Here is a 24344-nt window from a genome sequence, read left to right on the forward strand (position 1 = left end):
ACGGCATCCCCAACGCAACAGGCGGCTGCAGGCGGGGCGCCGAGCCCTAACTTGGGCCGCACGGCTGCGACGTGCTGAGCCTTCGGAGCAAGGGTGCGACGCGACACCGCGCTACCGCACGGGGGATGCCGGGACACGGCACGGCACGGCACGGCCGGTCAGCGAGAATGCGACCGAATGGGGCTTTCGGCTTTCGCGCGCCACGCCGCTCAACGGCACACCACACGTCCGAACCGACTGGCGGGGCGACGGCGGCCAGCGCCAACGCCAGCCGCGGGGAGGGCAGGGAATCTGCGCTCAGCTGGCCGCGGCGCGGCCGCCTCGCCTCTAGGCCCGACTGCCGACTCGGGGAGGAGGGTGGGGGTAGGTCGGGGCGGTCGGGTGGGGAGCGGCGTCGCGGCGTCGCACCCACGGCATCGCTCAGGGGCGTCGGCGCTTCGGCATCACAGGTGCACCGATGTTACAGCCACCTTTCACAGTCGAATCGAATGTGCCTCCGCCGAGCCGAGTGCGGAACGCGGTGAGCGAGCAAAAGGAATGCTTGTCATGCAATTGTTTACACTTGGTGTTGCAGAACAAGAAATAAAATACAAGACTTGTAAATTCCAGATATTGTATTACACTAATCTAAATATATTTACACTAGAGGTCTTCTATAATCAACATAGAAATACATCAGTCATACATACAGAAGGAATTGTACAGGCGTTTCAAAAATGAGTCCCATGCTTATCAACAAAACATATCAGTGCCACTCATACTATGCCACAGTAAAGACAATTACACATAAAACTAAAATTAGTAATAACTAACAAAATATGGCAAAAATATTTGGACACCAACATTTTAAGAAGATTCAAATGGGAAGGACTGTGCTCTTCCTTAAAAATACAATAGACAATCCTGTTACAGATTTACCGGCTCCAATAATCTAAGCCTCAATACAATAAAAACGGATCCAGTCAGTATTATAAACCAAGTCATAACTGAGGTAAGAAAGAAAACACCAGGAGCAGACAGAAATGGGAAAATTACACATCACTTCTTCCTGGAGTTCGCTATAAACAGAACTTCAAACTAATTTATGTGATTTTGTAGGGCAAAAATCTGTTGATTGGTTAAATAAGTTAGTTGGGATGTGCAGGTTTAATGCACCTAGCGTGTAACACTGGTATGATTGAAATTTTAATGTTCAATTTTGAGGGCTATCTTGGAACATATTTCAAACTCTACAGAAATTAAAATATTGGTACATTGTTACATCAATAAAATCTGCACCAATGCCTAATTTGTAAGTTTACAACAAAAATCAGTTGCCACTTTCAGATGATTTTTCTCTGGTATTCTGGTGAAGCTATGCCATAATCTTGAAGTGAGAAAATAGTGGATTTGTTTTTAACCATGTACCTGAAATGAGAAATTTTGTTTCATGTACAAACACAATGTACAACATTAAATATGTTTTAACAATATATGAAATGTAATGTTCTCACCTTAAAAAGTCTTGGATTTGCATTGACAACAGTTGAATGCTTTTGTCATCCAATGGTGTGTATGCTAAATTCTTTCCCAGTTTCACTGCAAGGGATATACATTATTATTTTTTTAAAAAGACATCAAAACAAAAACTATAGTGAAACTTTAAATTAAAAGTAGCATGCAGTTTTTCTATTTTCTAATTTCACTTACTCACCAAAAAGTCTTAAGAGATGAATTCCTCCATAAATACCACTCATAGACTTGTCAGGATGCTGCTCCAATAGCTAGAGAAGTACAATGAAGTTTGTAGAATACAATACAAAGTATAAAATAGGTGTAACACTTCAAAATTTTACTCACTTCACTATACTGTGAACGCTCGAACTTGTAAAGAAGTTGTGACCCCAACATAACATTGAAATAGTCCTTAATTCCTCGTACTACATCCATCAGGCAGCTTTCCCTGCAAACAATAAAACCGGTCAGTAGAAGAATCACACTACCTGGTAGCTCTACAAGATAGAAAAAATTACTCACTTGTTTGGAGTGTTGCTCTTGCTGGAAGTTTTCATTTTGACATAATTATCCAGAATCTCATCAACAGTGAGCTTTGCTGGAAGGTTGACAAGCTGAAAAATTTATACCAATTTATACTATACAGAGCAGATAATCTTTAAAAATTGAAATTAAATATTGATTGATGAACTTTAAAGAACTTCTAATATGGCATAATCAGTTGAATACCTTTCTTTGTCTTGTAATGAGATCCCAGTCATCAACAAGAGACGGTTTAAGTTCATCTGGCAATTTCACTTTAACCTCTACTTTAGATAGAAACTGTTCTTCTGTTTCCACAGTGGCATCTGCTCTGCTCTTCTTCTTTTTAGGCACATCACTGGACGAATCTTGAGAAGATGACGGTGTTGATGGTTGAGACTTTTCAGATGCCTTCTGAGTGGGAGTTGAGGAACGGCTATCAGTGTCCCCGTCACCCCCTTTACCCTTGACAGCTTTTACAGCTTTCTTTTTACTGCTGTTGAAGATACATGGAGTTAGTCATAGAAATAGATCATTTTTTGGGGCAAATTAATGCTTAGTTTCTTACACTGGATTTGCTGCATGGTTACGCTGAAGGTCCTTCTGCTTAAGAAGATTCTGCTCATTGTATTTCAACACTCGGTCTTCAGGAACCCACTCATCCCAACTAGAAAGGAAAATTTAGTTAGGATACCGTGGTTGAAAATGTTCAAATATAAAATTTAAAACAGCATTGAAATTAGGAATTTAAGAGGGTTCAATATAACCTACTTCTTATTCCATCCAGCATAATGGATTAGATATTTGATAGGGCCTTTATCATTAGATGATTGTTTCAGGCATTTTGCCTCATATATTAGGGGTCCATGAAAGCATAGAACCTTCTCTCCTGCCAAAAAATAAAAAGGTAATCAAAATTCCACCATATTGGTTCAATTAATTCCTTCGCTTCATGAGATAAAAGGTACATAAACATAGGCGGCAAGGCAAGAGTGCAAACAATACTTCAAAACATGCTTGCTTAGTCCATATTTTGAGCATTTCTGATCAAATACAATCCCGGAAAAAAAATCAAACACCAAAAAGTACTTTATAACTCCATCCATGAAATTTTAAACAACTCTGCAATAATTTTACTGAACAAAGCCTGAATAATGTTCAATTACCAACAACATCCTTTCACACTCATAAGAATGAGAAAATCTGGGACATACCCCAGGTATGTAATAGGGTCAAAAAGAAAGAACATTTCTAGAAATTTGGTATAGAGTACCGACAAAGTCCATCGCTTACTAGAAATGCATAATTTAATCAAGAACTGCTCATTACATAAAACTGTCAACACAACTACACTGATATGCCAGGCGTAAGCAGTTTGTGCTTAAATTAATCACATAGAAAAGAACCCGAACCTTCTTTAAATTTGTAAGGTGCATTAGGGGCCATCTCAGAATAAAAATCTAAAGGAAAATGCTATCGAAGAGAGGTTACCGCGACAACTAGAACCACAACTTCAACCGGTGCGGAAAGACCGGTGGGCGAGATTCTCTATTCACACGAAATGGGCCTTTATTTGCACGGCAGCTGTCTGCCAATAACGAGAAGTTGTTGACAGGACTATTCGCACACGGCATGGGCAGACAGGATTTGTTTGTTGATAATATTCTGAGAGTCGCGCGAAGTTTTATGTAGATTTGTAGATTGTACATTCTCAAGGGAAAGGAATTGCATGGTATGCACAATGCATTGCCACTGCATGCTGTGGCTATGACCTGCCCTCTTTTTAATCCTGCCAGTTGTACGTTTGGAATCATATCACTGACGTAACTCGTAACCAACTGCGACGAAGTTTTTCTTCAATTTGTTATTTTGCGTAAAATTAGAAAGTTGTCTTGTGCTGTCCCCTTCAGCATTCGACACCTTATTTTGTGCAGTTTTGGACTGATTGATTTGGGAAGAATGTGCCGTGTTCCGGGCGTTATGCCCTAGTGCCCGTCTTTTAAGGCTTGTTTGGACTGCAATCCTAGAGGTTAGAGGCACTAGCCATGTTTGACAGCCCCGAGTCTAAGAAGGATGAATTGCTGGAGCAAGCACGAACCGCACGCAAGGAAAGGGAACTTGAGAAGAAGAAATGTCTGGCGGCCTCTTGCATCCAGGCTCACTTTCGAGGCCTTCAAGCCAGGAGGGAGTTCTCTAAGACTGTGCTGTAAGTGTCACTGTCATCTTGCAACAGAAATCAGTGCAGTATGTCAACAGACACTTAAATGAAAACTTTGTTGTTGTTCTTTAAAATACAACTTGTTGTGTTTGTGTTTTCCTAGGGAGCAGTTTGATACGGTAATCAATGATGATCCGGCAACAGCTGAAAAACTGCCGGCACTGCAAGCATATCAGGTGGCTCGCCGTTTTATGCTTGTTTGGAAGCAAGATAGAGATGTGGACCGAGTTTTGCAGCTTTGCAGGTTAATTGAGTTCTCCACATGTAGTAATCCTCCATAAATTTCTCTATTACTGCCTCAACATTTGATGACACTTGTTTTTTATATAAATATTTATATGTCATATTAATTTAGCACCCTATGCTTTCAGGTACCTTGTCTCAAGCTTGGAAAGTGAATCCCCACGTTACAGTTATGTCGGAATCGCCTTAAACAAGGAGCATGTGCTTCGATGGATATCACACATGAAGAATATATTATCGAGAATTTTGTTGTATATTGATGGTTTGAAGCCAGAGCGCCCAGTGGATTGCAAAAGCCTGATGACCTATCTTCATACACTCATAGCATTTACTTCAACATCAACTTGGGTTCTGATCAAATCTAAAAACTTTGAAAATTTAAGACCAGGGCTGAACCACTTGTGTTCCAACATAATGGGCCACCTTGCTTCTCAGGTATACAGACACACCTCTGTAACCTTCAAAAGGTTTAAGTTTGTTGTGAATTTTATTTCTCAATGTTCCGTTTATGTTGCAGGGTCTTTATCAGTCTCTTCAGTTACTTCTCAAACGTAGCCTCTGCCGATCTACAGTAGTTCTGAAGCATGCAAGCTTATCAGCAGCTGTGACTTTAGCACTGAGACCTCTAATTGCTGCAAGTTTTTCTGACAAACTTTCAACCATTTTCCTCATTCATATTCTCAGTGTGCCTGCCTTAGTGTCCCATATTCAAACATTAGCACCAGAGGTACAATATGTTTCACCCTTTTAAAATTTTACTTTTATTTTGGTATGTTGGTGTGTAACAAATTTTGTTCTGTTGAAGTGTTTAACATTGATTGAACAACATTCCATTCTACGGAGAAGTTTTGAACTGTTGAGTATTGAACAGAATCTTCGCATTGTTTTCAATGCTCTTGAAGGAAATTATGCTCTTTGCTTGCTTGCCAACCTTATTCAGCTTGCACATTTTGAAAGGGAAACAACTCTTCCAGAACTTGCTTTCCCAACTTTTACAGTAAGTGTATTTCAATTGATATGCGCTCTGTTCTTTATCAACAACTTTTAATTGTGTGAGTGTGTGTGTTTTTTTTTTCCTTTTTTCTGATATTAAAATTGTTTCTTTGTTTAGGTTGTTGTGACTAGACTTCTGGAGAGCTGCATGCACTATGTTATGCAGAAGCAATCACCTCTGGCTCATTGGCATCCGGTTTTGGGTTGGTTTGCTCAAAGCACTGATGCCTATGCTCAAGAAGCCATGCCTTTGGTGAAGCAGCAGTTACACTTACTCTGGTCGGGCTCCCTTGTTAAGCTTCTGTTGGGGCAAATACTTGCTGAATTTTCAGAAAAATCACAAATAGAAGAAGAGGCCAGGAGCCCAGCTCCTACAAACATCATTAGAAGGTGAAATTAAGAATGTGTTTAAGTATGCAAGGATTATGATCAATATTATTACAGTATTTCATTCTTATTTCATTATTTTTTGCTCACACAGAGCTCTGGAAAATCGAGTTAACCGAGCTAGTTCTGCTAAAAGCTATAGAAAGTTAGGCAGTCCAGAATTCACAAAAGTTGCATTGGTTTGCTCATTGTATCAGACTGCTCTTTCCACCCTTACCCAATTATCCCTTGATATATTGACTGGTAATGTGTTCCCAACAACAATTATTCTATGAGTTACATATTTCTTTTTATTCTCAGTTTTTACACCCATTGTTTCAGGTCTATGCTACCAGGATAAAGTTCTTTACCACCTTTGGTCATTTCTCTGTTCTTTGGGTCCTAATTGTGGCTTGAAAGCATTTCTAGAACTTCTTGCAGTCAACATCAAATGCACAGCCCCTGAATTTCAAATGCTTATCCTTTTTTGTAATTGTATGACTAACTATGTTACCATTCTTGATGATATGGAAATGTATGACCAACAAGAGCCATTTAAAATTACTGATTATGTCACATTGAGTAACTTCCTCAATCTTTTCTTATACCGATCCATTTACAATCAATTGTTTGGTAAGTATCTTTAATTACATGCTCAAATTGCTGTCTTATCACTCTATACTTTAACTCACTTTATTTACAGACTTGAAGTCTTTGCACACCAACCCCGTCTTTGTAGAAATGCATACCCTCCTTCAAGTACTATATCGTCGAGATTGCCGGAGGCGTTACAGTCCGGATAATCACTGGCTAATTAAAGAAATAAGAGTTAGTCAGTTTATGGCTGATTTGGAAAAAGGAAAAAAGCCAGTAGTGGTAAGTTTAAGATAACTTATTTACTGCCCTATGCTGGTCTTGCATTTAAGCTTACCCATATCCTCTGACTGTATTTGTCTTTCAAGATGCTTCTTCAGAAAATGCCACACATCATTCCTCATGAAGAACGTGTTAACTTGTTTAGAAAGCATGTGGCTAATGAAAAGGCAGTTTTTGGGCTAACTGAGTCTGCATGTGCCATCTCTGTTTCTCCTCAATCAACTTTAATCACAGTCCATAGGTAAAAGCTTGACCTTATCTGCTCCTCACTGCTACATTGCAGCATTTCTAACGTGATTTTATTGTGTGTCTTTAGATCACGAATAGTGGAGGATGGTTATAGGCAACTGGCTCTTCTGCCTCCTCAGTCCTTAAAAGGGGTTATACGAGTCCGCTTTATAAATGAACAAGGTTTGGATGAAGCTGGCATTGACCAAGATGGTGTCTTCAAAGGTAATCTATTTTAATGTTTCCTTTTTTTTTAATAAATGAAAAAGGGTTTTAGTTCTTTTGCCATGAACAAGTTCACTAAAAGGTCTTCTGGATATTTTTGCTTTTATCATTCCCTTCATTTAAATGTTTTTTGTGATTTATTTTAGAGTTTCTTGAAGAAACTATCAAGCGAGTGTTTGATCCCACTCTGAACTTATTCAAAGCAACTTCAGAAGAGAGGCTTTATCCATCACCAACTTCCTATATTCAAGAAAATCATCTGCAACTCTTTGAATTTGTTGGACGTATGCTGGGCAAAGCGGTGTATGAGGTAATTTGTTATTCTTGGTTGTGAAAAACTATTTCACCTTAGTCTGTTATGGAATACAGCTTTTCTTCTTATAAGTATGTCACTGTTCTTATATATTTAAGTCTAATAAATTTTACTTTGCTTTAGGGTATTGTTGTTGATGTTCCCTTTGCATCATTTTTCTTGAGCCAAGTCTTGGGTCACACTCATCAAGTGTTGTATTCAGCAATGGATGAACTACCATCATTGGATAGTGACCTTTACCGCAGTCTAACATTTATTAAGCACCATGCTGGTGATGTTGGGGACCTAGATTTAACATTTTCAGTAGACCAGGATTGCTTGGGACGTGTTGTAACACATGAGCTTGTCCCTGGTGGCCGTGTAATACCAGTAACCAATGAAAATAAGTAAGTTTCCCCAGGATATAGTTTAATTATTGCTTTGCATATTCACTACATGAGACCTTGTTAATTAATCCAACCCTTTTTGTAAAGAATCAATTATATCCATCTTATGGCTCACTTTCGAATGCACACTCAAATTCGAGAGCAAACAGCAGCCTTTATCAGAGGCTTCCGATCTCTGATAAATGTAGAATGGTTGCAGCTGTTTTCTACTCCTGAGGTAATTATGGGTCTCTTTGTGTATTTGGTCCTATTGTTTCACTGACAACTGCAATTTTCATACTAAGTCCACTTATTACAGCTCCAGCGTCTCATATCTGGAGACAATGTTCCCTTAGATCTACGAGACCTGAGACGTCATACCCAATATTATGGTGGATTTCATGATTCTCATAGAGTTGTTAATTGGTTGTGGGATGTTCTTGACCGTGATTTTACTGAAGAGGAGCGTGCGCTATTTCTTAAGGTAATGTGATAGCCATGATGATAATACAGCAACAATAAAATTTCATCCTCCTTGATGTGCGATAAGCTTGTTCTACCTCAATTATTTTTTTTCATAGTTTGTTACAAGCTGCTCCAAACCACCTCTCCTAGGATTTGCACACTTGGAACCCCCATTTAGTATTCGCTGTGTAGAAGTTGGCGATGATGAAGATACAGGAGATACTATTGGTAAGGGCTGTGACTTGTCTTGAAATAGCCCACAAGTTGTAATTCTGACCTGAAAATTCAAATGTATTGCGTGTGCTTTACTGTAACATTTAATTCTTTTACTTCTTTCCTTGTCATTTGCAGCCAGTGTAATAAGAGGCTTTTTTACAATTCGGAAGAAGGATCCACAGAACCGCCTGCCAACTTCATCCACATGTTTCAATTTATTGAAACTCCCAAACTACCAAAAGAAAAGTACATTAAGAGAAAAGCTGCGTTATGCTGTATCAAGCAACACAGGCTTTGAACTTTCTTAAAAGAAACTAGCCCTTTGTTACTTAAACATGTCATTATGAACATATTTTCGCAAAGGAGAGGTGTATGTTTTATAGCTAGATGTTCTGTGCTATTAGTGAAAATTGACTTCTTCAAAGTTTTTCGTTTTGTTTTATGAAAGAATTCTTGCCATTTTGATGGCTTTGAAAGAAAAACTGCTTAATTTTTATAGATTGGATGACTGTAGGGTACAGTAGTTTGTATATGTTCCCTGTCCTGTAATAGTGTCAATAATTTACAATTTGTCAAATGGCTTTAAGAAATATTGTGACTTACTCTGTTAAAACTGTGATATTATTACTCCATTAAAAATGTGGAATTGTGGAGGTTTCCGTTTTTGCAAAGTTCTACTCGGATGCTTATATTATGTTGTTAGAGATGGTTAATATATGTGATGGAAACAAAACAGAGGCTCTTTTTATGTGTGCTTTCAATTAAGAGGTAAATGAGGGAGTTTAGGTATGTTTTATAATAGTTTGTACCAGCAGTAAAAAATTTTACCTTTTATTTATATGGTGGTATATTTTCAGTGATAAATACATTCGAAACCCATAAATTTTCATGTGTGATAAGGGCAGAATGTTGATTTGCCAAACTATTGTGAACATGTAGTTTTTACGCTGCAAAAACTGAACCAGCTTTGCTTGCATATCTAGTCAGAAAATATCTTCAAGTTTGATCAAAGGTTGTGCTGCCAACTAACTTTCAGTTGGCCCTTTTAGGTAGTTATTGTGTTGCCTTGAAGTTCCACTAGTTGAGGTTGGTTATTTCTTGTTCAAAATCTCTAGTATTGGTTTTAACTATTATTCTTTATTGTTTGAGATAGTTCTTGCCATAGCCTTCTTTCGTTTTTGGGAATGCTCTTTAACATCATTAGAGATAATTGTTTGTGTTTGGTGCCTCTTTATAAGAAGGCTCATGGTTCATGCTAGTTGACCAAAGAAAGGCTCTAAATTGCTTTCATCCGTTTTTGTGCAGTACTCTTTAAGTTAGTTATTTTGCCTTTTTAAGTAAAATATATTTCTTAACATCTTTGAGTAGGGTGAGGATGGTCCATTTAGTTTTGTCTTTTGTCAAAAATGTAATGTTTCCTGAGTTGTTTTTTTTTTTTTTTTTTTTTTTTAATTCTTGCCTTTGTGTAGAAGGCATTTGTCCAATCACTTTACATGGCTTACATACAATGACCTTTTGATACTAGCTGTACTGTGTGAAAGAGCTAGAAATAGCATTTTTATTACCCTTTATTTACATTGCTGTAAACCACTCATTTGAATGTAGACTGATAGAGAAAGGAGAGTTTCTCAGGTGTCTGTTTGGCGTTCAATCTTTTTTTATTCTTTTTTTAATTACTATGGCTGTGATACATTGGCTTACAGTTAACATCTCTTCATATTCTTATTTATTTGTATGAGGATCATCAAAATGCTACTTTTAAACCGTGCTAAACAATTTAGAAATCACCCAAGTAGTCTGTGTATGGTTCAAACAAACTAATGTGAAGGTGGCATAACAGCAGAGACACTGTAAAAGTTGAAATATTCATAATTAAATGTGATATGTGTGCTTCAGTACGCATCTGAATTGTTGTTATTAATCATGAATAAAAAAACCATGAACATTTGACATTGTTTATAATTTTGTGTTCTTAATATTGTATAGCACTTAACCCACTCTCAGGGGAAGGGGGGCTGTAGGCGTAAAAACATTGCTTAGGCTAAGGGGATCTGCAGGAACACAGGTAGGCGATAAATTGCAGTCATCTTGGACAAGAGAATAGCCTGGACCAGGGAGGCAAGTCACCTTTCTGGTCAGCCCCCCTTACCCACATCCCTTCCCCTGTTAGCCATGCCTTTTTTTGTGGCCCTTGAAGAGATCTATCGTCTGCGTGTCGATATCTTTCACCCAGTTGGAGAAAGCGGCCCCACACTTATTGGACTCCCCTGCCTAACTTACCCTTTGAGATTTTGATCAAAATTAGGTATCAAGGTATCGAGCCTCGAGCCAGAATCTCAGCTTCCTACCAAGTCGAGAACTGTTACTTCGTCTAAGTATTTAGCAGCATATTTTAATTATGTTTACACTGGTGGAGGAACTCATCTAGTGTAGTGTAGAATGTGTGGAATGGACTCCTCCCTAGCTAAGAGCTCAACAAGGTAGTGGGAGGAGAGGCCACCCTGAGGCTACGCCAGCTCCGAGGAGCCGGAGCTGCGCAAGAGTCATCAAGGCTGCAGGTGTTAAGGTTCAGTTGCACTTCTTGAGCAATGATGTGCAACGCTTTTTCAATGCATTGGTTTACCACAACTGTCAAGACTTGAACCCTGTTCCGATTGCCGCCACCATGCCGCTCGGAGCTCTGCCAATGAGCGTCGAGAACGGTTGCTCGTGGGTATATTTCAAAACTGCCAACACACTAGCAATAACTCTCCATGTACATCAAAGACTATGGCTTATAGGATCCTACAATGTGCCTCAAAGCTAGCATCTGTAACTAATTAAGGAAGGAGTGGATCAATGATAAAATAAAGAACACTCGCTAATTTTCCTGAGCTGTTGACAGAATGGTAGCAATTTTGATGCTGTTAGTGCACAGGCCTGGACAGCGAAAACAACAAACAAGAACAACAACATTACAACAACAACACTACGACCAAGCGCATGAGGCTGGGTGGTCTTCGTGGGTGGTCAAGATGCGTTTGCTTCTCGACTGATTGTGCAGTAGGATGCATTGTAATCCTAATTGACTTTTCTAACTCTTCAGAAAAATATGTTGCCATCGGACAAAGTGTGAATATACCAAATGCCGTACTTTCAGATATTTTATGGAATGATCAAGACCGCTCCTTCGTGGTGTTAGGAGAAGGAATCATCAGGTAGGCACGCAACCAAGTTTCGTTTTATAACCTTTGCGAAGTACTTTCTTAGTTTTGATGTCCTTATCTGTGAAACACGGAGTTAAGTCGTCATTTGTATCTGTTACATATGTTTCGGTTTCATTGTTGGTCTTTACTTTGTTCTCAGATTGGAGTTTGATTCTTCTTAAGTCGTCAAGCAACCTCACACAATGCTTCTCCTGCATCTATTTTGGCTTGCTATTCTTGCTGTCCAGTCGTCAGGAAATCAAATATCTAATGAAAGTGACACACTGGTCATTCCTGAAAATACATCTAGAGATCTTGGTAACCGCCTCCGAATGAAAGAGAAACCATCTCTGCTTATGTCACCTCTGGATACAACTGGACCACAATGTCGACGTAAAGCAAAATGCGAACATTTGAACAATACAATGTGCTTAGGAGCAAAATTACCGTACTCTTCAAGCACATTGGAATTGGTTGGTCTGACTCAGGAGCAAATGCAAGAAAAACTTCAGTTTTGGACTGCTCTTAAACATGTACCAAGATGCTGGGCAGTTATTCAACCTTTACTCTGTGCCTTATATATGCCTCGTTGTGACAACGACTCGGTTGTCTTGCCACTTCAAGAAATGTGCAAGACAGCCATGGGCCCATGCAGAATTTTAGAATTGGAAAGAGGCTGGACAACACCTCTTCGATGTGATGATACCGACAGGTTTCCTCTCAATTGCAGCAAAGTAAGCTGATCTTCTAAGAAAAATTCTAACTTGTTTGTGTCTTAATGTGAATTTATAATCATTAACATGCCAAATGTTTCCTTTCAGATAGAGGCTCGTGAGGTGCGCTTCAATACCACCTCTGAATGCATGGCACCTTTAGTACCTACTGATAACCCTTCTGCATTTTTCGAAGGGACAGAGGGTTGTGGTATGCAGTGTGCCAACCCCATGTTTACTCCAGATGAACATCGCCAGATTCATGATCTCATTGCATGGGCTGGTGGCGTATGTGCTGCTGTTAATTTCTTCACAGTTGTAAGTGACCAAAACACTTATTGTTAGAAATGGGTACCTATGTGGAATCTATGATCATGTTCACAGTCCTTAATTTTTGTGGTCTGTTTTCAGGCATCTTTTCTGATTGACTGGCGATCAGCTAACAAATACCCAGCTTTGATAATTTTCTATATCAATTGCTGCTTTCTGCTAGTGTGTGTTGGGTTCATGGCACAATTTTTACCAGGAGCAAGAGAAGGCATTGTGTGCCGTAAGGATGGTACACTCAGAATGGCAGAACCGAGGTAAGTAACATTATTAAAAGCACAGGACTATAATTATCATCATCATTTTTTCATGTTGTGTAGCGATCTGGGTTTCTTTTGTTAATTTTGTGTTATGCTTATGTCAATTTTGGAAATATAATTTTTGTTTCAGTGCAGGGGAAAACTTGTCATGTGTCATAGTCTTTGTGCTAATTTATTATTCTTTGATGGCTGCATGTGTATGGTTTGTTATTTTAGCATATGCATGGCACCTAAGTTTTCGAGCATTAGGTAAGCATTGTTAGCACTGAATGATCTTCTGGCTTATTCAGATGCTTATTTTTGCATGAAGTATCTTTTTCCCCTCTGTTTGCATATCATTTTGTTGTTTATCTATTAGTTAAAAGTGCTTGTGTGCTAAAGTGATTTGAAAATTATTTTGTTTTTCATAGCTATTGAAAGCATTTGAAAGTGTGCTCTATTTCATGTTATGTTATACTTTTTAGATTGAATGTCAAACCATAAGCTCACTGGTGTTCTTTACAGTAACATAATCAACATTATATCTCGCATCTTTATTACATTGCATGTCTTTATTTTTTGTCTTGCAGGTAAAATCCAAGATCGTATTGACAAAAAAGGGGCATATTTTCATCTTGTAGCTTGGTCTCTTCCTCTTGTTTTGACTATAACCACAATGGCTATTGGTGAGATAGATGGCAATAGCGAGTTGGGCATTTGCTTTGTTGGGTATATGAATCCAGCAGCAAGAGGAGGGTTGCTCCTAGGGCCCATTGCTGTGTTATTCTCAGCAGGAGCGTATTTTCTATTAAGAGGTTAATATAGTAAAATTTATCAGAAACCATTTCATCTTTAATATGTGGAAATAATTTGTTTGTTTTCTTATATTTGCTGTCCGGCCTCAAATGTTTCAGGTCTCATCACTCTTATAAAAGTTAAGATCAATAGCCATGAAATAATTTCTGAGAGAGCCAGTGCCAAAATAAGGGAGACTATTGTGAGAATGGGATTCTTTACCTTATTCACTTTTATTTTTGTCGTTGCTACCTTTGTTGTGCACATTTATGAATTCCAACATCGGCGCTCTTGGAAGGAAAGTTTCCGCACTTTCATGATGTAAGTGTTGAAAACAGCAAAAACTACCCACCTCTCTCTATGTCATTGAATGCATCAATTTATATCATTTTCCCCATTCTCTCAGATGCAAGATTATGCGAAGTGGTGGTGTATTGACAGATGGTGTTGGCCTGACTGGGCATGGTGACTGTCGCATTGAAGTGCGTCCCAGCCTGGCTATGGTTCAGTTGCATCTTTTAGCTCTATTTACTTGTGGTGTTGTAATGTCTTCCTGGGTTTGGACGTCGTCAACTGTAGACACTTGGATCCGATTCTTAAAAAGGTATGCACAATCATACTGAAAATACATACTTGCTTTAATTTTACTTCAACAAGGGATAGTGCTAATAATTTGTCTTAAAGCAGGTTTTTTAACCAAGAAGAAGAAGATGAACCAGTAAAAATGAAAAAGCACAAGGTAATAGCTCAAGTATTTGCAAAACGGCAAGCTTTCAATCGCGCGGGAAGGATCTCTATTAGTTTCCACAGCACCCATGATGACCCAGTTGGTAAGTCTCATTTTTATTTTGTTCTAATTATTATAGGGCAGTTCTACTTAATTTTTTTCTGCTTAACAAATCTTTTATTTTCAGGGCTTAACTTTGAGTTAAATAGTGTTGCATCTCAAGACATGAGTACAACCTGGGCAGCTGCTCTTCCCAAACTTGTCACTCGAAGAGGTGCCCTCATAGATCCTGCTACAGGGTCCATTTCAAGTCAATATTCTGATTTTAGCCATGGTGTTCGCAGGTATATATTTGTGGTACTAGTAGAAATTACTCAACAAAATATGTTTTCCCAATGGCTTACATTAAATTTTGTTCTAGAGTGTCTAGATTGTCTAATGAGTCTCGGAGACAAAGCCTTGATTCACAACTGTCTTTTGCTCTGGGTGAGTTTACTGCGGGCCGTAAAGCTGGATGCACTCCAGTTCCACCTCTGACTTCTTTGGGTGTATCAGGAGGACGTGTGAAACCAAGACATAAAAGGAAAAAGCATCAGGCCAAACGCAGTCGAATCGGCTTGTATAACAGACGAGGCAGCTCAACATCTCAAGAGAGTCAACTGGGAGCTCAAGTATGTATTTCCAATGAAAGCATAGTACATTTTTCCTGGTTTGTCTAAAATGATGATACTTACATCCAGGGTAATATTTCCCTTTTAGATTTTATCCACTTTCGGCTTGGGTAACCCTAATCTACCATCTCTGGTGCCAAACCTCAAGAGAAGAACTGGCAATGCTGGGTTAAATGATGACCAAATACTTCCAAGTTCTCTTACTACTGGAGGTATGTTTAGATTTCCTGATCCAAGTGAAACTGAAGATGATGCCCTACCAGTACTTTCCCCAGGGAAGAAGAAAAATGAAATTGACCGACAGAATGCCCCTGAAAATAAGCCAGATAGCAACAGCAGAGCATCTGGAAAAACTCAAGGTGAAATTGGCTGTGATACTAATGAAGGTGGGGGTAGAAATAGCAAATCTAGTGGCCAACAACAAGTGCAGAAAGATGGTGCACAGAGCCGGGATTCTAGTTTAGACAGTAGCTCGGTTTCTCCAGATAGAAAATGTGGAGACAAAAATGGTGAATTGAATGGAGGAAGGAAAAGAAATAACAGAAAGTCCAGGGAAAAACTATCTGCTGATGAGTCACATAACAGAATGAAACTCCTTAATTCTAATGAGTCTAATAAAGTAGGTACACTGGAAACAAAAACTCACCAAGGTATGACATATACCAAAGTGAAGTCGGAGTATCCAAGTAATGTTTACTGCAGTGATGATAATTCATCAGCCAGTGATGAAGAGCAGGAACATTTTGGTGTTGACATTAGTTCAAACACTAAAGAAAAGCCCTTTCGGAACAGTGCTGAAGTAAGAAAGACACCAGATAAAAATACTTCTCTAAAAGAAGGCTCAAAGCCAAATGATGAATTATCAGACGCATCTTCATCCTCCTACAGCCATGAAATCTCTTGCCTGAACCTAAAATCATCCCTCTCTGGGATATCAACTGGAGCTAGCAAGCATGTCACAGTTTCTTCGTTGAGACAAGCTCGGGAAGTAGCCACTCAAACGTCACTCTCAAGTGGTCTTAATGATGTAGGAAATATTGAGGATGAAAGACAAAGATTCTTATCAGAATCTCATCCTAGTCACCATTCTTTATCAGACGCATTGAGATCTGACAACATTTTTAATAACATCAGTAATAATCATAGTTCTAAGAGAAGTTTCCAGGATAAGGAAACCAAAGTCTCAAGATCAAAAAGTAGTGAGATGGATAGACGCAAAAGCTCAACTGAGCTGGTTCGCAATCCAAATGCTTAGTTATGGAAGTACTGTACTGGTTGGATAAGAACAAATCATGTTTGTTGAATGTATTATTGAACATCACTTTTAGTATGTACATTATGTACAATATGTGCCAAATAACTTCTATTTTTGATAGAATAAGCCTCTCTTTTTACTTCTTAGTGTGTTACATATGATGAATTTTTCTTAAGTTTAGGTTGAGATTTGTGTGTATGTTTGTTATGAACTTGTGTAAGAATACTCATAACACTTATTTATTTATGTGAACATCCTCATGTGAATAGCATGAGGGATTTTACTTGCTATTTTTACAATAATGCAGTATTTTATTTTTGACACTTTTTTTTGTCAGTGTTTGGCTGGTATCTGCACACAATTTCCTTTATTTAATGTAGGCAGTAAACTTTGTAATGTGAACCAGAATTTAAGTCTGGCATGATATTTAATTTTACTATGTTCTCTAATGAAAGAACAACCACAATTTGTTACTATTTTGTTGACAATTTTTGAAGTAGAGTACTTTTGTGAGAGTGAACTCTTGAATATTTCTCACTGTTAAGTTCACAATACTATATTTTAAGACTGACAAAGAGACTGTCAAAATGCCCTGGAATTCGAGATTATACACATTTTTTGTATGTATTGCTCAGTTGTAATAAACACACCATTACATTTACAAAGCTATTGTATTTCAAGTTCTGCAGGTACAAACCTTCAACCAGCTTCCCAGCTCTGTACTTTGAGTTTGTTGATCTCCCGGACTAGGACTCGGCTCCCTAGCGTATGATAACATTGTCCTCAGTTTACTTCCAAAACCCAGTACATTTACTACCTCAGTTGACTGCTTGAATTCGTTCATCACTCTAAGTTTAGACGAACGTAAACCAATCGGTGCCTTGGTGGGCTCAGGTGTAGGCCGTGGTTAGAAGTACTTGGGTTCAAATCCCGGCTGGTACTTTCCGCAGCGCTGCTTTTGAAGCAGCGTGTCTAATGGGTGGCCTACCTTGACGGCGCGGCTCTGTAAAAGGGCTAGCACACCAGACAACCCGAAAGTACTAGTTCAAGGCGAGGCTCGAGCCCGTAGGGAGAGTATTTTGCGGACAAGTGAATGAATTTGTGCGTGTTTGAACAGAGGATTGGTGTGGGTGATAAATCGTCAAAATCAGAATCACTCCAAGATTTAACTCCCTCTAAAGCTGCGCAGAAGAGTTCCTGCCGTCGGCTCCCACCCACGCCAGCGTGTCAAATGGGTGGGTGGCCTACCTTGATGGCGCTGATTAATCTTAGAGTGATGGTTCTGGGTTTGAAATGCCACCACCTGAACTGAAGAGCATAAGAAGCTAAGAGCATGAGTAAAGTTCCTGCTGCTATTTTATTGAATACATCACATAAAATCTTGAATTTACAACCCCCTTAAACACAAACAAACCAAGGCAAAGTAACAAAAACGTTTATGATGTTCCATTCTTAAAATTGCTCAGTAAAAAGCCCCTTACATTTTTGTTTTAAGAAAAGAAAAAAACCTCTGAATGATGACTTGTTGATAATCAGTTTATATCTTTCTTGTCTAAAAAATGGAAAAGAAAAAATAAGTACAATAACATAATGACAAGGAAAGTTTCATGACAATCCGCCTAGTTCTGAAAAAGAGAACTGTTACAGTGGAATTTTTGATCAGATTTTTAAAGTTACCAATTACAGTTTGAGACTATCCAAGTTATTCAGATGTCAAAGTAATTACATGTAAAAAAAATAAACTTAATACTATCACCCTTATCACAGATACATGCCCTCAACATTTCTCTTGAAGCATAAAACAGGTTTCTTTACTACTGTATCACAGAGGAAGATGTGACTTGAAATTGTTATAAAGCTTCTGACTGAATAAATACAACTGAAAATCTTAAGTTGTCATAAAATACACTCAATTATGGCTCTGAATGATAGTTACTTCATAGCTCACTAGAGTGAGGAGGTACTAGTAAGTTCGCATGCATATACACTCTCCACAGAACTTCCTCACCCACATCTTAAGATAAAACACTATTTATACAAGCAACTTCTTTTTCTTTCTGTTTCTTCTTACAAATCACAGTGGCTTAGCAGCAGAGACCTGCCTAAGAATAACTACTGTCATGGTATAGAACACAGAAAATTTCAACTCCCACACCTCAATTCAGAAACAGTCAGAAGATATGCGTTGAAGAGAAAGACACTTAGTATGGACGCAGAACTACCATGGTAACCAAACCTGCAACAAACCACAAAAATTACATTCTACACTCCTCATGGTGTAAAAATACAAGTTGAATATGACCATTGGAAACTTGTAAGTACTGTACCTAAAACATAGGCAAGGACAAGTTTAAAATTCACTGAGAGGTGAAATGGGGCAGGCGATTTATCTCCTTCCGTGGGAAGCATTAGTGCAACACAACAGAGGACTCCGACCGCAACAGCAACATAGTTTGGTGCAGCAGCACGTCCTACAAAAGCATAATGAGATTAATGGATCTAAGGTAGTGCAAATAGGTGTCGAATATCTGAACAAAAGTGCTCACCTGCTCTTCCATCTCTGACAAGGTACTGTTGTTGTTGAGGAGACTGAGCACCAGATACAAGTGGCAGTTGTTGAAAATTATCCCTATCTCTCTCTGAAGAGGCATCATGAGTTCCAGGGACCAGTCGAGCTGTAACATCTCGCTTTCCGATAACCTGCGAAAAACGGCAGCAAATATTATTTCGACTCTTAAACACACAACCGAAAACAAAGGACTATTTCAAATAAGTACCTGTTTTGTAGTAAGGTCTTGCATTTGAATTCGGAATTTATCAGTTACATTGCAATTTGATGAGGTTGTTGCATTGTGGCGTACTACAATATCTATGCAACACTGTGGCTTAATTGAACCTTCTGGATCCACAACAGTATACTTGTTGGGAGCTGTACACATAACTGAAAGCAATTTTTTTAGTTTTTTTATTGGGCTTCAAAAGCATAATGACAGAAAATTTATTGTGTAAAACCTAGTTATGGAGCATACCTTTAAATCTTACTGCAAATTCATAAGGATTATAGAGAGTCAAGACTTGTTTGTGAGTTGTTTGATCATCAAGATAAAAATTAATTGACTGTGGAAATACAAAAATAGGTACTTTTTGATCAAACCCAGGAGATGGCTGCATGTTGTGACCTGAAAACAAGGAATACATCCATACAATCATGCCAACCACGAGATTGTTCATAATTTTGTCCTTGGTAGAAATTAAGTCATGACATTGTATGAAATGTACATAATGACACGAGGCGAGGGCGCACTTTATGATTATTGAGCAATGAATTAGCACAAATGAGGGGAAAGGTGTAGCTCGTTCACAAGCACTAGCAATTAGCCATGACAGAACCACTACAACAAATAAATGAGAACGAGAGTAATTTTGTCGAGCAGCAAATTAGCTCATTCTAGACAAGGGAAATCCACGTCGAGAGAAAAACATATTCATGACGTATCATTTCATGAAGCATAGCAGAAGATAAAGGTGGAGATTCCCAGTTTGCGAACGAAATAATTCGACGACTCTCGCGCGAGGATATTATCTCAATCATTTGCCCTTCATAACAAATCTAGAAATAATGTCGCAAAAATTACCTGACTGGCTTTGACGGCTGGAAAGAAAAGGTAAAGTACCTCTAACCACAATAGTTTCTTTTGTTGTTCTCAGCATCAACACATCGTTATGACGTCACTGGTCACTGCCATGAAGCAAGCGAAGATTATTGGCAGTACAGTCGATTAGTCTGCTGCACTGCAAATAGGTAGGACGCACCACCGCACACCTCTTTTAATCGAAAGAACTTGATGTATTTGTGGGTGAACTGCATAAAATGGGTTTGTGACTAAATTTTAAGGAAAAGAACATCAGGCCTCTGAGAGAAAGGCCGGTTTCATTGGGTGGGCAATGGAAGGGGCATGGCATCCTCTCCTGGAAGGGGAGTGCGGTCTTCAGGCGGTGGGCGATGTCCTGAAAATTACCAAGTTAGAGCACATATTCATGCTTTTGGTCTCGCTAGTTTATCTTAACTGCCCAGCAAACTCTTTGGATCCAACACCGCTGTGCAAAGTTTCCATTGGGGCGCTGCGACGTCGAACGACGGGAGCTTCCCGTTGCCGCAGGCTACCGCAGGCCGCCGTGTCGTCTGTTTGTTTGTTTTGATTCTTTATCTGCCATGCCCCTTGCATCGTTCAATATTGATAATTATTTTTCTTAAACATGTTAAAGGGCCTTTGGAATTAAAATTCATCTTTACTAGATTTTACGGTTATGTATAAATAAAGTCTGTAAAATTTCTTCACTTCCAGGTAAAGAACATTGACAAGTGAGTTAGCTACTTCCAATAGTAAATTAATTTAAATGGATCAGCAGCTGCAACAACAGCATGAACAACAGTGTGCAGGTGTATCAGAAAATTACATCTCACCAGCCTGGCTGTGCACTCCACACATAAAAGTGGAGAGTGACGTAGATGTTTACCGATGTCAGACTTCACTTTATGACTTAAATAATAGCCATCCGACCAACTGTGTTCCACAAAGCAATTCAACTTATGTCAATGGACCTACCATGAATTGTTCACCGAATGATTGCGGCACTAACAAAATATTGTCAGTGGGCCATGATAGTTCTACTTACCATGAACAAAATAATTTATCTACTGCTCAGCAGCCTGCCATTCAAGGTTTTGGTAACAATCAAGAAAGTGAAGAGAGGATGAAATTGAAGAATCAAGGCAATGTTGAATACCACCGAAAGCAAGCTTTTGATTTGACTTGCAGAAGTAAAAGCCCATCAAAAGAAGAAGAAAGCTCTAGCAGTGATTCTCAGTTAACTGTTGATGAGACTCTAAATGTTGAAGGGCAGACTAGATTTTCAACCAAAACAACATGTGAAATCTGTGGCAAAGTTCTATCTTCACTTTCTTCATATTATGTTCATATGAAAGTACATTCAGGAAACAAACCATATGCATGTACTTATTGTGAAGCGACTTTTTGTCGCAAACCCTATTTGGAAGTTCATATGAGGACGCACACTGGTGAGCGTCCGTTTGCTTGTGTCACTTGTAATAAGCGCTTCTCCCAGAAAAGCAGCTTAAATACTCACAAGCGAGTGCATACAGGAGAGCGACCCTACTCTTGTGATATTTGTCAAAAAACTTTTGCTGTCAAAAGTTATGTGACTGCTCATAGGTAAGTAAGCCCTTTTTTCGTTTAAGTAATCTTGCTAATATGTGAGAAATTTGAGGTGATCTTAATTTGTTTCCTCCTCAATTACCAGGTGGACCCACATTTCAGAAAAGCCACTGGATTGTCAACACTGTGATCTTAAATTTACATCAAAGAATCTGTTTAACCTGCATATAAGAACACATATCGATCAAAATCATGAATGTAATATTTGTGGAAGAACTTTCATGAAAGATTCATATTTAATTCGCCACCAGAACAAAGTTCATCGGGAACCAAATTTCCAGACTCACATCAATCAAGGTAAGTTATGATGTCTATTTTACAGAGATTCCCCTGTGTTTGAGATAAGATGATGAATGATGAGTAATGTACTTTGTTTCCTTCAGATCATTTGGTGTGTCCACCTGAGACTGACCCAACTTAAGAAACTCTCCAAAACTTTTGCTTTATCTCTGCTACCTACTATGTACTCAAACATATACCATTTAACATGTATTAGATATTGCAGTCAGTGGATGCCTGCTTTATATATGCTAACCTAGGATTTATAGGTAAATTAAAGTAAACAAAAAAACATTTGATCGAATTTTTGAAAAAGACCCTTATGCAATTCATGTTTGTTCCTAATATTTTCAGAAGCTACAAACCACCAGATGTTTGTCTCATAAGGGAACCAGCATAGTCTAAAGCAATTAGCCAATTTTTAAGAGTCAAAGGGGCTTTATGCAGATAAGACAAGTACAAGATACAGTATTTGTACATAGTATAAGACAAGGTACTCTTGGCACATTTACCTAAGCCTACAAAAAGAATCTTGAATTTTTAAAAACAAAGGAAACACAAGTCAAATCACAGGGACTACAATCAGTATTAATCAAACAATACGTATTCAAGTAATTACCAGTAGTTTTGTGCTCATAATACATGAACTGATAAAGTGCCCATCATGGCAATATTAGTGCCAACATTCCCCTACTAAAAAATTTGAAGGGCCACTATCACACAATTCAGCTGGGATTGACACAGACAACATCGTCATTTCTAAGTCACAAAAAAAACTGAGTGGGACAAATGTGAAAAAAAAAATTAACATTGAGAAGACAACTAAAAAAAGCAATCTGAATTACTTAAAAACTTGGAAAGTGAATAACACTCTACATATCAGCTCAAAAGCAAGTGAAGGATAAAAAGACAATAATGAGATGATTTGAGAGGACAGGAATATAACCGACATAATTCACAAGATATTCCTTGCATTGTTCACAAAAATAATTGGAAAATATTTTCTAAATCATTGTTTCACTTCTTCCATTTTCTTTTTAAGTGACTTCTCGAATACCTTTTTGGCATCACAGAAACCTTGCTTTGTTTTGCCAAAGGAGTTAGGCCCAGCAGATGTTGGTGTGTCTCTGGAAGAGTAAATCATTGTGAGAGCGAATGATGTATGTTACAAATGACATGCAATGCACCATTTTTAGTGGAAAGAACAATAAAATGTGTTCTGTGGCGTTAATCAGGCAGATGCTGATACTAACCTGCCAATATTTCTCATGCGCATTCGTGCTTCTGGAGGCATTTCTTCTACTTCATCATCGTCATCTACATTGAATGCAGCCGCAACAGTTCTTGAAGGAGCTTTTAAAGATGAAGATGATGATGACGCAGGTTTAGCAACACTCGGTTTCTGGAAATAAAAAAACAGAATTGAAGCAAACAAAATGCAGATAAAAGATAATTTTGAGCACAAATTACATGATTTCAATTAAATATACCTGAAATCCCAGCTTCATTTGAATTGACTTGGATGGAGGTCCGTCTGTTGGTTTACATACTGTTGGTTTCTGGCCTACGCCAAAGGCGAGTTTTGTCTTCTTCGGTGGTGAACGATCATCCTCCACATCTGACCCACTGCCATCGCTGTCGCTGTTGCTGGATGAGTAACCTAACAGCAAATACTGGACAAGTTGAGACAATGCTAAAATTAGGCCAGAGTGGGTCTGAAACCATTTCAAAGATTTTAAACAATCTCGGGTAAGTTTTGAAGGGTTCTCTCTTCGGACTCAAAAACTTTTTTGTTAAAACGTTCCTCACTTAACATGCTATTTACATTCAGAAAAAAATACAAAACGACGGCTGCCAAAAAGTGGATAAAACAGAAATTGGGATCGACTGGGACCGAATAGTCCTAAACGTATGAACATAACCTCTAAAATGAAACAAATAAGATGAAATCTCACCTGTTTCCCGTCTGCTGTATGAAGGTCGTTTCGACATCCTGCCTAGGAGTCTGTCGAAGGATTCCACTGACTTAAATTCTAGCTTTCTAGAATGAATTCCCTTCGGATACTGATCCAAAACCTGGAAAGAAACAGAACTCGTTCAGACGTTTATACACAAACAGTGAGAAAGCAGACGATTCCTGAGCTTCTGCAAACATTAAGCTCTGCTGATGCTTTTCGGTGGTTGGAATTACCTTCAAATCAGCTCAAATCCCACTGGTTTTAACCACGGACAGTCTGGAAAACGATTTTGTGATGAAGCGAACTTGACTACCAAAGCAAAAGCAAAGCGGCGGTAGCAGTAGCAGTAGTGGCGGTGGAACAGTGGGGAGAGATGCTGGCTGACTGGGGTGGGGGTGTCAAATGGGTGGACTACTCCCCGGGCGCTTCATCGC

General features: G+C 38.7%; 6 protein-coding genes across 15 annotated transcripts; 3 read left to right on the plus strand and 3 right to left on the minus strand.

Annotated features, from left to right (window-relative positions):
• Positions 1–596: 596 nt before the first annotated feature.
• LOC117651104 (mortality factor 4-like protein 1) lies at positions 597–3585 on the minus strand. 2 transcript variants are annotated; one of them, XM_034394871.1, is made up of 9 exons: positions 3429–3585; positions 2788–2905; positions 2585–2683; positions 2224–2509; positions 2017–2108; positions 1840–1942; positions 1694–1763; positions 1494–1578; positions 597–1407 (listed from the first exon to the last, which is right to left on the minus strand). In XM_034394871.1, the coding sequence occupies exons 1-9, from the start codon at positions 3460–3462 to the stop codon at positions 1323–1325; spliced, it is 972 nt and encodes a 323-aa protein (XP_034250762.1). In that variant the 5' UTR covers positions 3463–3585; the 3' UTR covers positions 597–1322. The 2 variants fall into 2 exon arrangements, with proteins under 2 accessions (XP_034250762.1, XP_034250754.1); XM_034394863.1 differs by having other exon boundaries at positions 2224–2512.
• Positions 3586–3629: 44 nt separating this feature from the next.
• LOC117651085 (ubiquitin-protein ligase E3B) lies at positions 3630–10486 on the plus strand. 3 transcript variants are annotated; one of them, XM_034394842.1, is made up of 18 exons: positions 3630–3814; positions 3927–4222; positions 4338–4478; positions 4606–4912; positions 4995–5204; positions 5283–5474; positions 5589–5860; positions 5952–6100; positions 6179–6469; positions 6540–6712; positions 6799–6953; positions 7029–7165; positions 7312–7475; positions 7602–7864; positions 7952–8081; positions 8163–8327; positions 8425–8536; positions 8660–10486. In XM_034394842.1, the coding sequence occupies exons 2-18, from the start codon at positions 4062–4064 to the stop codon at positions 8830–8832; spliced, it is 3195 nt and encodes a 1064-aa protein (XP_034250733.1). In that variant the 5' UTR covers positions 3630–3814; positions 3927–4061; the 3' UTR covers positions 8833–10486. The 3 variants fall into 3 exon arrangements, with proteins under 3 accessions (XP_034250733.1, XP_034250744.1, XP_034250724.1); XM_034394853.1 differs by having other exon boundaries at positions 3630–3748; XM_034394833.1 differs by having other exon boundaries at positions 3630–4222.
• A 990-nt stretch (positions 10487–11476) lies between these two features.
• On the plus strand, positions 11477–17097 carry LOC117648049 (smoothened homolog). Of its 4 annotated transcripts, none has more exons than XM_034390231.1 (13): positions 11477–11721; positions 11870–12443; positions 12531–12740; positions 12834–13006; positions 13140–13258; positions 13579–13803; positions 13903–14104; positions 14190–14387; positions 14468–14613; positions 14698–14854; positions 14932–14996; positions 15066–15181; positions 15270–17097. In XM_034390231.1, the coding sequence occupies exons 2-13, from the start codon at positions 11913–11915 to the stop codon at positions 16434–16436; spliced, it is 3309 nt and encodes a 1102-aa protein (XP_034246122.1). In that variant the 5' UTR covers positions 11477–11721; positions 11870–11912; the 3' UTR covers positions 16437–17097. The 4 variants fall into 4 exon arrangements, with proteins under 4 accessions (XP_034246122.1, XP_034246104.1, XP_034246116.1 ...); XM_034390219.1 differs by having other exon boundaries at positions 11482–11578; positions 11664–11721; positions 14932–15181; XM_034390213.1 differs by having other exon boundaries at positions 14932–15181.
• Positions 17098–17774: 677 nt separating this feature from the next.
• LOC117648080 (motile sperm domain-containing protein 1-like) lies at positions 17775–20211 on the minus strand. The gene is made up of 6 exons (XM_034390283.1): positions 20072–20211; positions 19466–19615; positions 19214–19377; positions 18983–19136; positions 18764–18907; positions 17775–18672 (listed from the first exon to the last, which is right to left on the minus strand). Exons 1-6 carry the CDS (start codon positions 20145–20147, stop codon positions 18638–18640), a joined length of 723 nt encoding a protein of 240 aa, XP_034246174.1. The 5' UTR covers positions 20148–20211; the 3' UTR covers positions 17775–18637.
• LOC117648073 (zinc finger protein 765-like) lies at positions 20145–22820 on the plus strand. Of its 4 annotated transcripts, XR_004587850.1 has the most exons (5): positions 20195–20311; positions 20783–21670; positions 21759–21970; positions 22057–22221; positions 22307–22820. XR_004587850.1 is itself a non-coding variant. In XM_034390257.1 (4 exons), exons 2-4 carry the CDS (start codon positions 20835–20837, stop codon positions 22092–22094), a joined length of 1086 nt encoding a protein of 361 aa, XP_034246148.1. In that variant the 5' UTR covers positions 20145–20238; positions 20783–20834; the 3' UTR covers positions 22095–22246. The 4 variants fall into 4 exon arrangements, 3 of the variants coding, with proteins under 3 accessions (XP_034246148.1, XP_034246133.1, XP_034246158.1); XM_034390257.1 differs by lacking the exon at positions 22307–22820 and having other exon boundaries at positions 20145–20238; positions 22057–22246; XM_034390242.1 differs by lacking the exon at positions 22307–22820 and having other exon boundaries at positions 22057–22246.
• On the minus strand, positions 22377–24304 carry LOC117648087 (PEST proteolytic signal-containing nuclear protein-like). Its single transcript, XM_034390294.1, has 5 exons — positions 24144–24304; positions 23908–24028; positions 23443–23612; positions 23206–23354; positions 22377–23079 (listed from the first exon to the last, which is right to left on the minus strand). The coding sequence occupies exons 2-5, from the start codon at positions 23942–23944 to the stop codon at positions 22962–22964; spliced, it is 474 nt and encodes a 157-aa protein (XP_034246185.1). The 5' UTR covers positions 23945–24028; positions 24144–24304; the 3' UTR covers positions 22377–22961.
• Positions 24305–24344: the final 40 nt, after the last annotated feature.

This window comes from Thrips palmi, unplaced genomic scaffold, assembly GCF_012932325.1.
Source record: "Thrips palmi isolate BJ-2018 unplaced genomic scaffold, TpBJ-2018v1 HiC_scaffold_10, whole genome shotgun sequence".
In the NCBI taxonomy this organism is placed as follows: Eukaryota; Metazoa; Arthropoda; class Insecta; order Thysanoptera; family Thripidae; genus Thrips; species Thrips palmi.

Excerpts from the sequence above, each read along its gene's own strand:
- LOC117651104 (XM_034394863.1), bottom strand. The coding sequence starts at position 3,462 with ATGGCCCCTAATGCACCTTACAAATTTAAAGAAG. Across the intron at positions 2,906-3,428 it reads ACCTTACAAATTTAAAGAAG|GAGAGAAGGTTCTATGCTTT; the intron begins GTTCGGGTTCTT and ends ATTTTTTGGCAG. Across the intron at positions 1,764-1,839 it reads AGCGTTCACAGTATAGTGAA|CTATTGGAGCAGCATCCTGA; the intron begins GTGAGTAAAATT and ends GTACTTCTCTAG.
- LOC117648049 (XM_034390213.1), top strand. The coding sequence starts at position 11,913 with ATGCTTCTCCTGCATCTATTTTGGCTTGCTATTCTTGCTGTCCAGTCG. Across the intron at positions 14,614-14,697 it reads CACCCATGATGACCCAGTTG|GGCTTAACTTTGAGTTAAAT; the intron begins GTAAGTCTCATT and ends TTTTATTTTCAG. Across the intron at positions 15,182-15,269 it reads AGAGTCAACTGGGAGCTCAA|ATTTTATCCACTTTCGGCTT; the intron begins GTATGTATTTCC and ends TTTCCCTTTTAG.
- LOC117648073 (XM_034390257.1), top strand. The coding sequence starts at position 20,835 with ATGGATCAGCAGCTGCAACAACAGCATGAACAACAGTGTGCAGGTGTA. Across the intron at positions 21,671-21,758 it reads AGTTATGTGACTGCTCATAG|GTGGACCCACATTTCAGAAA; the intron begins GTAAGTAAGCCC and ends CTCAATTACCAG. Across the intron at positions 21,971-22,056 it reads CCAGACTCACATCAATCAAG|ATCATTTGGTGTGTCCACCT; the intron begins GTAAGTTATGAT and ends TGTTTCCTTCAG.
- LOC117651085 (XM_034394833.1), top strand. The coding sequence starts at position 4,062 with ATGTTTGACAGCCCCGAGTCTAAGAAGGATGAATTGCTGGAGCAAGCA. Across the intron at positions 4,479-4,605 it reads CGAGTTTTGCAGCTTTGCAG|GTACCTTGTCTCAAGCTTGG; the intron begins GTTAATTGAGTT and ends CTATGCTTTCAG. Across the intron at positions 6,713-6,798 it reads AAGGAAAAAAGCCAGTAGTG|ATGCTTCTTCAGAAAATGCC; the intron begins GTAAGTTTAAGA and ends TTGTCTTTCAAG.
- LOC117648080 (XM_034390283.1), bottom strand. The coding sequence starts at position 20,147 with ATGCTGAGAACAACAAAAGAAACTATTGTGGTTAGAGGTACTTTACCT. Across the intron at positions 19,616-20,071 it reads CAGCCGTCAAAGCCAGTCAG|GTCACAACATGCAGCCATCT; the intron begins GTAATTTTTGCG and ends CCTTGTTTTCAG. Across the intron at positions 18,908-18,982 it reads TGTCAGAGATGGAAGAGCAG|GACGTGCTGCTGCACCAAAC; the intron begins GTGAGCACTTTT and ends ATGCTTTTGTAG.
- LOC117648087 (XM_034390294.1), bottom strand. The coding sequence starts at position 23,944 with ATGTCGAAACGACCTTCATACAGCAGACGGGAAACAG. Across the intron at positions 23,613-23,907 it reads ATACAGCAGACGGGAAACAG|GTTACTCATCCAGCAACAGC; the intron begins GTGAGATTTCAT and ends ATTTGCTGTTAG. Across the intron at positions 23,080-23,205 it reads CGCATGAGAAATATTGGCAG|AGACACACCAACATCTGCTG; the intron begins GTTAGTATCAGC and ends TTACTCTTCCAG.